Raw genomic sequence first — 12,251 nt, 5'->3', positions numbered from 1 at the left:
TCTGATAGTATCTCTCTGGAGTCTGGCATATCGTCAACACTCAATTGCTTGTTAAATAATTGAAGGAATGCAGGCAGACTTACATGAAGGCTTGCAAGCAAGCACGAATGAATATGACTTGATGAATGGTTTCTTCCCTACCCCACAAGTTCTCCACTGTACAGACCAAAACCTGATGACTACTCCAGAGCTTTTCTGCCTATGAGAAACCTCTGGGTTCTGGGGTGGGTGGGCAGCAAGCCTCTCCACACACTATCTCACACCTTATTCTGGATCATTTCCCCACTTTTCAACTCCTTCCTCACTACACTACCACTTTTACCCTGATGCTGAGTGGATTTCTCTTTTTCTTTCATATTTTTGGAGATAGATCTCTCCTTTAATTTCTTTGCCATAATCCTGGTGACATCCTAGCTTTCAGGTATATAAACACCATTTTTAATTAGGTTGCAAATTTGCTGATACTCTAAAATCTATCTTTTCTATTTGCAAAAAGCATCCAATATTTTTCTTATTCGTAATCTGTACCCTATTATTATATAGCCCTGGGGCTATTACTGACTAGAAAAAAGAGAATTTGGGAGAGCTATTTCATTTTTGAAATTAGTGAAGCTAATTTCACTAAGAAATTAAGAAAAAGAAGTGAATACTTTTATGTTATTGCTAACATGTATTCAAAGAAAACAGTAATAAATAAACAATACAATAGTTTTGAAATGTTTCCAACGTAAGAGTTTTTATTCTGGTTCTGCGCTCAATTAGAAGTACCTACAACAGACTACAAACAAAAATAATTAGGAAGGGCTCAATAAAAATGGCCAGAAATCAATAATTTTGTTTTGCAGATCTCAGACAAGTTACTAGGTCTTAATTTCAGTCTTAACATTAAGTCATAAAAATTCCTAATTCAGATAAGATAATCAATTTAAAACAAGACTGCAGGCTTGGATTATAACTACCTTAACTTCCCCCAAAAAGCTGAAAATCCTATGACAATAATTTGTCAGATTCAACTTCTGGGTATGTAGAATTTACCAAAAGATTGAGTATAGTGTGGTGAGGACAGGGAAAATAATAGGAAAAAGAATGGAAAAAGCCAGAGCCAATAAGCACAAACAGACCGGAGATCCAGGTGGGGGATAACAGGTAAGTGTATCTGTTTTACAAACAGGATAGGAATGGGTAGAATGAAGGGCGGCCTTACCTCAGCAGAGGGGCTAGTTCCACAGTGATGAGGGGCTGAGGTCTGGGCAGCCCTGGAAGAATGCTGGCTCTCTTAAACATAGTTGCCACTAGACTGCTTTAAGGTTTCTCAGCAATGGTCCTCAGCCCTTTGCTGCTGTGGGTCGTTCTAGGAGGGAAGGGCAGGGCTGCTTGAGGTGGAGGTATGGCAGCAATGGCGTGGCTGGCTGACTCCTAGACCCCGGGCTGAGAACCTTCTCTGAGGAGGTAGATGTCAGCATTATTTAAGGGTGTTAGAGTTTTTGCTGTACTGGGAACTAAACTGGCCTGGAAACTGGGGAGTGACCTCAAGTGCACTATTCTTGAGAGAGGTTTCAGGGTGTTCCAGAGATAGGTGATGTCGTCCCCCTCCCACCTTGGGCTGGGGGTGTTTCTTGGGGTTGGACTCTTGGGACCTGATGCCATGAGAAGAGTCATCTGAGTCCGAGGACACCATCTCCTGGAGAGGCAGCCTCTTGGCAGGTTTCTTTTTCTTCTTTCTAGGGTTCTCCTGTCTTAGCTCTCGTAAATCCCCAGTGTCAATTTCTTTGAGTGGACATATTAAGAAAGTAGAGTTCTTCGTTTTTACATCCTCCCTACAGAAAGAGAGAGAGAGAGAGAGAGAGCAGTGTTATCCTGGTCTTGTTGGCTGCTGTGTCTGCAGAGATGTCCAAGCCAGCCCTGTGGTGTTTCTCAGCTCTTTGTCCCTTGGACTTCTTCCTATGGAATGGAGTCGCAGAAGTCCCATGGGGTCTGATAGTCTGGGCTGGGCTTTATTCCATGCAGTTCATTTCCACAGATCTTTGATGTCTGGGAGCTTCGTGTAGTACAGAGAACCTAATATCATTTGAACCCTGTCCTGACCAAGTCAGTGAGTAAAGCAACAATTCCTGACCAAGAAATCCCTTGACATGCCTCAGAATTGACCTGTGTCCACCCCAGGATAAGCTTGGCCACATCATAGTCCAGCTCACTCCTGACATACTGAACTGGAGCTTGTACAGCAGAGACACTCTTCTACACTTAGTTTTCCCTAATTACTCTAGGTGTACCATCAGAAAAAAGTACCCCAAATTAAAAAAATGATATGATTTTTAATTTAATTGACATTAGATATGACTAAGAAGTCATAGAGCTAGTTTTACCATTTAGAAAATATATAGTGTACATGATCAACTAATATTTGACAAGGGAGCCAAGAATACTCAATGGGGAAAGGACAGTCTTTTCAATAAATTGGAAACACTGGAAATCCACATGCTCCTGTCTTACAACACTCACAAAAATTAACATGAAATGGACATAATAAGAACTGAAACCATGAGACTCCTAGAAGATAACACAGGGCAAAAACTCCTCTACACTGGTTTTGGCAATGATTTTTTTAGATACAACACCAAAAGCACAAGCAACAAAAGCAAAAAATGAATGGGACTACCATCAAACCAAAAAGCTTCTGCACAGCAAAAGAACCAAACAACAAAACAAAGAGGCAACCTAAGGAATGAGAGAAAATATTTACAAACCATATACCAGATACTGGATTAATGTCCGAACTATATAAGGAACTCATACAACTTAATATCAATAATCTGGCAGAATAAACTGTTATTAATTACTGAAAGAAAAAAACAACCCAAATAATCTGGTTAAGTAATGGGCAGAGGACCTGAACAGACTTTTTTTTTTTTTAACAAAAAAAGACATACAAATGGCCAAAAGGTACATGAAAACATGCTCAAGGTCACTAATCAAAAGGGAAATGCAAATCAAAACCACAAGGAGATATCACCTCACACCTGTTAGGATGGCTATCGTCAAAAAGACAAGAGATAACAAGTATTGCTGAGGATGTGGAGAAAGTGAGCCCTTGTACACTGTTAATGGGAGTGTAAACTGGTACAGTCACTATGGAAAACAGTATGGAAACTCCTCAAAAAATTAAAAATGGAACTACAATATGATCCACCAATCCCACTTCTGGGTATACATCCAAAGGAATCTAAATCACTATCTCAAAGAAATATCTGTAGCCCCATGTTCACTACTGCATTGTACACATTAGCCAAAATATAGAAACAACCTAAGTGTCCATCAGTGGACGAATGGATCAAGAAAATGTGCCATAAACATATAAAATTCATAAACAATGGAATATTACTTAGCTATAAAAAAGAAGGAAACACTGCCATTTGTGACAAGGATAGACCTTGAGGGTATTATATTAAGTTAAATAAGTCAGAGAAAGACAAATACTGTGTGTCTCACTTATATGTGGCATAGAAACAGAGAATAAAATGGTGGCTACCAGGAGCTTGGGGGAGAGGGTGGGGGAAATGGGAAGATGTTGGTCAAAGGGTATAAAAAAATAAAAGAAAATATATTGATCAGTTTATTTATCCAGAACTGTTATCTTTCAAAGAAGGGATCTTGGGAACATCATGACTTCATTCTAGCCATGCCCTCATGGCACACTGTTTTGGGAACTTGCCTTTTTCGGGGCCTTCAGGATGAGTTAAAAACACCAGCTGCCCAGGCTTCACTCTGAATAACTTTTGACCATTGCTGCTTCAGATCCTTTTGGAAGTTACGAAGAAAAAATTAAGCGTGGGAGAAGATTTTTAGTTATTTCTAAAAAGAAAATTACATCAATCAAGGATCAAGTTTCACCACATGTGATACTTTTCAAGGATTGGCGCAAAGACTCAAGAGGTAATTCCCAAAAGGGATTAAAAAATGGCCTTCATGAGGATAGCTATGATCAAGAAAAGAAAAAGCAAAACCAAAAAATAACAGATGCTGGCAAGGACATAGAGAAACTGGAACCCTTGTACATTGTTGGTGGAAATATAAAGTGGCAAAGCTGCTGTGTAAAACAGCATGGCAACTCATCAAAATACTAAAAATAGAACTACCGTATGATCTAGCAACTCCACTTCTGTGTATGTATCCACAAGAAGGAAAGTAGGGATTCAAACAGATACGGACACTCATGTTTACCGCAGCATTACACACAATAGCCAAAAGGTGGAAGCAACACAACTGTCTACCAACAGGTGAATGGATAAAGAAACTGGGGTATATACATACAATAAAATATTATTCAGCCATAAAAAGGGACGAAATGCTGGCACACGCTGTAACGTGGATGAACCTTGAAGACATTATGCTAAGTGAAAGAGGTTAGTCACAAAGGACAAATACTGTGTGATTCCACTTATATGATACACAAGGACTAGTCAAAATCAGAGAGACAGAAAGTAAAATGGTGGTTGCCAAGGGCTAGGAGTGGAGAGGGAATGAGCAGTGAGTGTTCATTGGGTACAGAGTTTCAGTTTGGGATGATGACAGAATTTGGGGATGGCTCATGTGATGGTTGCACAACAATGTGAATGTACTTAATGCCAACTGAACTGTATGCTTAGAAATGGTTAAAATGATAAATTTTATGATTTGTGTATTTTACCACAATAAAAAAAATGTCACAAGCAACTGTAGTAACATTGGAGAAAGCATCCCAGGAGGCCACCAACAAAATTTCTTGAAATAGGAGGCCAGCACCTATGTGGATGTGTAAGTTTTGTGAGGCTGGGTTCTCAGAGACTCATCCTAAAATCACACAGCAAGGTTGTAACACCATACCTGCTCTGTAAAATCTAAAATCTTACCTACCAGGGCACCTGGGTGGCTCAGCTGATTAAGCGTCAGACTCTTCACCTTGGCTCAGGTCATGATCTCAGGGTCGTGAGATCAAGACCCACGTCAGGCTCCATGCTCAGTGGGGAGTCTGCTTGAGATTCTCTCTCTCCCTTCTTCCTCTGCCCCTCCCCCTGCTTGCATGCTCTCTCTCAAATAAATAAACCTTTATAAAATAAAAATAAAAAATAACATAAAAACCTACCTACATTACCATCAACTGTCCCTCACACTGTTCCCTCCCTCCCAAGCATACTAAGTTGATATGTTCTATTTCCTTTGCAGAGATGTCCTCTATTCCCCAGGTATCAGGACCAGTCACAGTCCAGTCTACCACCTATAACCTCTCAGAAAGAAGAGCAACAAGGAGGAGGAATGGAAAGTAGCAAGAAAGGCACCCAAAGATGAAGGTAGAAGCGAGGCTGACCCGCCTACCTGAAGGATACCAGGAAGATGATCGTGGAAAGAACCCAGGAAGAAGAGCAGGAAAGCTCAAGAAGCAACACATGTCTAGCCCTCAGTAGGGCATTGGTCACATAAATCATGCACCACCTGGATAATTGCATTCTAAGTAGGCAATAATGAAATAAAAGGTGTCCTTGTCATGCCAAAATGCAAGTAATATATTAAGTGGGGAAAAAAGTCACAAACAGTATGTTACATTTTCCTGTTGTTATTAAGATTGCGAACATATAAAGATAACTGGAAACCTTTGCATCAAACTGTTAATAGTTGCCTCAGGAAAAAGAATTCCAGTAGGATTGTCACTTACTCCACATTTAAAAAAATTTTTTTTAACTGTCCTAAATGATAAGGGGAAACAAAAATTCTTATTTTGAAGAAAAATAATCAACATAGCAGAGAAAACACACTCTAGAAGAATGTATGTCAAAATATAAATGGTGATTACTTCTGAAATGTGGAGCTATGGCTGGTTTTTTTATTCTTCTTGTTTTTAATGTTTAAATTATATTAACTACGCATACTTTTGGAATAAGAGTAAACATAGGCAAGCTGTCATGATCAGAATAAAAAGCGGACTAGGATTTTGATCAAGGAAAAGCCTTTCCATCAAGTCAGCAGATGCAGCTCAGCTACCCCATTTTACTCTCCAGAATGACTGATGTCGACCAAGTTCGAGATATTCCACAAGGAAATGTCCCCTTGCAGGAGGGGGAATGGGGTAAGTGTGAATCTGATGTGAGAGTTCTTATCCAATGCCCCCACCCCACCATGCACCCTCATTCTGCTTGGCCCAAACCCACTCTGAGGAAAGGGGAAGGTGACCATGCTCCTGACTCTAGCCAGTGGATGTTACCCTTCAGCACACTTGGAAAGGCCCCAATAAATGGCTTTCTTTTGTCTTATCTCATGCCAAAACCAAGAAAAATTCAGCGTCCTACTATTTTAGGTTACAGGTTTAAGTAATGTGACAAACAGGTCAAAATCACATATGTGTGTCAGAGAGGAGGGGTAAGATGAGGAAAGCCAAGCACCGTGCCTTCACGGGTTCTTCAGATGCAGCTGGCTCTTGGGAAGAAAGTGCTGAGCACCTACTCCACACTCTTCTTGGGTCAAAACCCACTTCATTCGCTTGATTAGTGTCAGCTCCTCAGCTATTCTTGCTGGTTCTCCGAGGCCTCATTTCTTTTCTGCCCTAAGTGTCTGTCAGAAAGCTGGTCTTAGAACAGGGGGACCTGATGTTTTATAAAGACCACAAGGCCTCTGAGTTTTAACAATGGAGGGAGCAGAAAATGGAGAGACTGATACAAAAGGCTATTGCCATCCAAATTGTTACCACTGGCCTTCAGGGCTAACAAATCTCCATGACTCTCAACACTCTCTTGTTCCCATACTAGGGCCCCACAGCATGCTTTCTGAAAATAGGCAATGGCATTTGTCCCTCCAGAAAATATGGGACACTCACAGACAGGGTTTGCTGCTGAACTGCTTATTTTTCAGGGCTTTGCTCCAGTCTAGGAAATGGGGCTCCTAATCTGACCACAAGGGACGAGGGAACTAATGACATATTGAAGCTTAATGATTTCAGATGCACAGCTCCTTCTAAGGGAAAAATAGTCAGCAGTGACTGGGCAAGATTATGGGAAGTGATTCATCTCATGTAATGTCAGGGCCAGCGCTGAATCTTGAGGTTTCAATCAACCACTTAAAATCACTGCGGTCAGGAAGACGATGTGAGGCCACACTACATAGAGGAAGGGAGGAATGTTAACCATCATGGAATTATGATTTCCTTTGGGACATATTCCTAAATCCAAATGGCTTGATGGAAAATGATTCAACTGTTCAGAGAGAGACAACAAGAGGCTAATATTCAGGAATTGGGAGCTGACCACAGACCCGGATAAAACACAACTGAACCCTAGGAGAGTGGTCTCCCCTCCCATAGACTCATACACAGCCATGTCCCCCAGGCCACACAATTAAAAACACACATCAAGAAGAGAACACTCCTTGCCTTCAAGATCTCAGTGCCCAGTCATTTCCTTCAGATGTCCAGTGATTTTTTTTTTTTTTTTTTTTTTGGAGCAAAGGATTAGTCCTATCTGGCTTTCCTGATCACATTTAGAATGTTACTAATTTTTTCAAGAAATCCAACTCCCTCCAAGTGAGTCTTCTTAAAGGAGGAGACTCAGAAGCAACCTGCCCAAGAAAGGATGGATCCCAGCTGTGGCTGGGAGGGATATCCAGCCAGTTACATGGCACCAAGTACGGGGATTCAGCTCAGGCCTGCCAGAGGCACCTTGTCTGGAGGAGCACTTAGTCCCCAGCCTGTACTCAACCAACCTCTCAGTGGGTGACTGAGTAATGTCTGGTAGAGGCACTTCCCTTCACTGGAGAAAACCAGAAGCCAGAGCATCAAACCCACCAGGCATGTGTCCCCTGCTACAGCCCCAGTGGAGGCCCCAGCCTTCTGAGAGGAACAGGATTCCAGGGGAGGAGTCAGGGAACAGCTCTGCTGGGAGCTCTCTGCCTAGCAAGGAGGGAGGATGCCAAGTGGGGGGAAATTTCTCCTGGTCTGCTTGCACTTTGGGATTAGGAGAAATTACATGTGTATTGTCTAAATGGAGAAAGTTATAGCCAGTTTGGGGAATATTTTCACTCAGAACAGATATCTCTATGCTATGAAGTGTAGAAAAAAAGCTCAGGGACATCACTGAAGGTAGGTAAGGCAAGAGTAATCACATCCCTCCATCGGACACACTCTCAGAAGGCACACCTCCTTCAGCTGGGCTGCCAGAAAATGCACTCATCATGTGGCAGAGGAAAGAGAAAATCAAACCAGTGAGAGCCTCCCTTCATCTCACATTGTAAATGTGGTGATACTAACATTCTCTCCTTTAAGAACTAGTTATTTGGAATTTAGCAATATGGGTAACCTATTGGATGATAGAGGACTAAAGTCCTCCAGAATCATTTAGGTGTCAAATTTTAAGCTGAAACTAAAACTAGGCATCGGCTTTGGCCATATTCAATCAGTTTTGAACCCTTTACCCTCCAAATACTTCCCTTCCTGTCTTTGATTGTGTGTTGCCCTCAGTTAGGAACAAGAAGAGGGGCCTGCAGGAAATACTCTATCACCCACGACTGAAGGCCTCAAGAAAGAAGAAAAAGTGGAGGTGCAGAACACAGAGAGCTGAATGTCTGGCATCCCAGTTCATGCCTGGGGCCATATACCCCTGTCTGATCAACCCCAAATGGATGGTTATAGTGGATTCAATATTTTAAAGTTAAATTTAGTCAAATGCTGTTCTGTTGGAATTGCAAGCTATAGCACATTTCTTTAAGTAGCCCCTGAAGAAAGCCCACCAGGGTTTTTTTTTTTAATGGTCTCATTTGCTATAATGATGTGAAGGCTTACTAAAGACAAACCAAAGGGAGATGGTACCTTTAGAAAGCAAGTTAGGAAGCGCTCCTGAGGAGAAAGGACCTACCAGAAGGAAATCCCAGTGGAGATACAAAATAAGACCTGCACCTTCAGTCTGTGTGCTCACACCTGTCAGCTCTGATTATGGAAACAGAGACAGATTAAACTCTGAATTTAGCGGGTTGGACGTGACCTCTGCTTAAGAGAATTAAATGCAGTCTCTTGCTAGCACAGAGGTGGCTAGAGCAAAACAGCAGTGGAAGTTACCATGGGGAGACTGGAGAGTTAATGCATACTTTCGCTGTGTGAAGCCCTAGAAGCTAGGGTAGATAATTAGCAGCTGAGAGCTTTAAATAAGGCCTGGGGCAGGACTACGATAGAAAACAGTTACAGGCTTTTCAAAACACAGAAAGAACTGAATTTTAATTCTAAAATAGGATTGATAATGTTGAATTTAGGGAAAATGGTCAATACCTAGACACATCTATTCATATTCCTTTAAAATGTACTGTAATTTGGATATCATTTTGTTTGAGTAGGGTTTTGAGATCAACAAAAAATGTGCTATAATTTTAAATGAACATTATACTCATCTAGAAGAGAATGAAGGATGGTAGTGTATATTTTCAACAATAATACCTAAGGAAAGATTCTCTGTGAAACCATGCATCTCTCATGGGCATCCACTAGTATTTATTTGTTCACTGGTTCATTCTTCAAATAGTCATTGGGCACATCCTATGAGCTGGACCTTGACAACTATAATTTAGAAGTGGATAGAACCTGGCACCTGCTTTCAAGGACACGTGCCTAACAGGAGTGAGAAACTGAGAAAGTATGTGGCCCAACACAAGGGAAAATTTCTCTAATGAAAACCTCTACAGGACGCAGTGGGATCACCTCAGCGCACAGGATGGCTAGAGTCTCGGAACAGGAATAGCGATGGTGACCCCTGAGTTCAGTGTTAGAGTTCCCTGGAAGCCAAGGGCAAAGAATAACATTCCAGGGAGGGATACACAGCACAGAGCTCTGAAAAAGCATGGCATGGGGAAAAAGCTACAAGTAGTTTAGTATGGTTAATGTGCAGAGGGCTTGTAGGAGGTTGGTTGGAGGGTGGCTAGGGAGAAGTGAGGCTAGGGGGGCAGGCCTGGGTCAGACCCATAAGAGGCTAAACTAGAATAAGAAGGGGCAAGGGAGGGAGACTGAAGGATTTTTTAAGTGGGGGAGGGACTATTGGCAGGAGGCCAAAGGTAGTGGCCTCAGGAAATGAGATGCCTGACCTAAGGCAGCACAGGTCCAGCAGAGCTGAGAAATATTTGCAAATTAGGATTAATATAATTTGGGAGACCCATGGGGTGTATTGGGTGAAGGGCAAGAAGAAGCCAAAGATGATGACCAAATTTCTGTAAGGACAACTCTGTGACTGACAGGTGGCAGAGAGAACTGAGTCAGGGCAGGCAGAGATGGGAGTGGGTCTGTGGAAAGCTATACTTTCAGTATTAGATGTGCTGAATTTGAGGTTCTGTACATTCAGGTGGATGGCTGGAAATACCAGGATTCCTGCCATGGACTCAGCATCTGCTTTACCCCAAGCACACACTGACCATCTCCAATCCTCACACCACCCTAATCTCACTGTAAGCAAACAAGCTCCTAGATGATAAGCAACCTTCCCAAGGGCGCAAACTAAGTGAGGGTGGGGCTGGGATAGGAAATCAGGTCTTAGCTTCCAAGGCCCCTTCCACCTAGTTCTTATCAGCCAAGTCTGCAGTTACAACCAGCGGGGGAGCTTTCAGCAAAGTCCATCCCAGGTCCCACTCTGAGAGGCTACGATTCTGATGCGGGAGCATAGGAGTGGTCTGGGGTGGAGAGGGAGATATGAGGTCCTTAGTGTAAGTGGAGTCATGGAAGTAAGGGATGTGGTTGAAATTGGGCAGGGAGGAAATCCAGAGGGAGGAGGGAGGAGCCATGACAGATCTCAAGAGAAGGAGGAGGGGTGGTCAAGAGAGTCAAATAGACCCTACACTGAAACAGCATGCACAGTCTGTGTGAGCGGTCTGAGTGGCCCCTCTGGGAATAGCTTCACAAGGGGGCAAGGGGGGAAGCCAATACCCAAGCCTCCTCAGGAAGGGAAGAGAAGGTAAGCAAGGGGAGACACCAGCCTATGAGACTGCCCACATACAGCATGGCTGTGAAGGGAGGGAGGATGCCAGATCACACTGCTGAACCAAGGGAGCTCGATGGATTTAGGACTGGGGGTGTGTGTGCATGCATGTGTGCATGTGTGTAAACAGTGGAGGCAAACTTGGGTTTTGGCTGGGTGAAGGAATCAGGAGAGGAGCTAGGGAGATAGGAGAGAATCCTGATAACTGATGGAGCAAGAATTGGGTAGTGGCAACAGGCTGTGGAGCCTGGTGGGCAGGTCAGCCTTGGATGAGAGAAGGTACTTTGATATCAGGGGGGAAGACAGAGGTTTCTCCAAGCCTAGAGGTGGGGGAAAAGAAGTGGAGGAGAGAATGTCTGATGGTTTCTGTTTATGAAGTGCAAGATGATGCCATCAGGTGACTGAAGGCTGGCACCCAAGACAACTTACAAACTCCAAGTGAAGTTGGAGGGTGTTTCCAGGATCCCTTTCCCTAACCCTTGCTCAAAATCCACCTTCACCTCCAAGGTTATGGCTCTGACTCTAGCTGTGATGCCCCTCGTCAGCCCCATGGACTTCAGTTTTTGTCTACTTTCTAGGCCTCAGCTTCTTCTTATTGACTTTGCTTTAATCTACCTTTCCAGCTTTTAGCAATCCTACTTCCTCAGATGAAAAGGTATTCACCCCACTGTAGCCGCTGGAAACTGCCACCCACCCACCCACCCTTGCTCACCTGGGCACAGACAAGCCAGGACCAACACCACATTCTCACTCCCCAGCAAGGGGAGAAGCAGACAATTGACTGGTCCCAACTGCAACTTAATCTAACCTTTGCTTCATTAGAAGGCCTTGAACCTTTACAAATAAAAGGAGAATAATTCCTTCAAGTTCATGACAGGATTGAGTGTTTTTCTGAAGAGTCCGTAAAATAATGTTGCGTTTGAGATTAGAACCAGATAGACAAATAACCAGCAAGTAAGAGGTGTGATGTTGAAGGAATAATAATCACAGAACTACATTTTAAGCAGGAGGTCCTCCACCTCTGCTTTTCTCCCCAAGTATTTAGACATCATGAATCCCAACTCAGAAACAGATTAAAGGTGCAAAGATATAAATAAAGTTCAGGGAGTATAAACAGTTGGGTCTACTTACACTTTTGGGTCCTCCTGAATTGGGGGTGATTTTATATGAGAGCAAGAGAGAGCATACTTGTTTTGGCTGATCTTAATAAGTGCACTCCGAGGGCAAAATTCCTGTAACAATACCAAAAGAGTTCATGCAACTTAAATCAGAAATGTCTAC

General features: G+C 42.8%; 1 protein-coding gene across 1 annotated transcript in view; it reads right to left on the bottom strand.

The window, feature by feature from the left end:
• Nucleotides 1–715: 715 nt before the first annotated feature.
• VWA3B (von Willebrand factor A domain containing 3B) overlaps nucleotides 716–12,251 on the bottom strand; it is a 214,933-nt gene continuing 203,397 nt past the window's right edge. The window contains exons 26-27 of the mRNA XM_035001730.1: nucleotides 12,102–12,202; nucleotides 716–1,817 (exon numbers count right to left, since the gene is read on the bottom strand). Coding sequence (XP_034857621.1) covers nucleotides 1,463–1,817; nucleotides 12,102–12,202 — 456 coding nt within the window. The 3' untranslated portion in view covers nucleotides 716–1,462. The remainder of the gene's footprint in view (nucleotides 1,818–12,101; nucleotides 12,203–12,251) is intronic.

Source organism: Mirounga leonina, unplaced genomic scaffold (assembly GCF_011800145.1).
Source record: "Mirounga leonina isolate KUSES-001 unplaced genomic scaffold, KU_Mleo_1.0 Mir_125, whole genome shotgun sequence".
In the NCBI taxonomy this organism is placed as follows: Eukaryota; Metazoa; Chordata; class Mammalia; order Carnivora; family Phocidae; genus Mirounga; species Mirounga leonina.
This window is presented reverse-complemented; position numbering and strand designations above follow the sequence as displayed.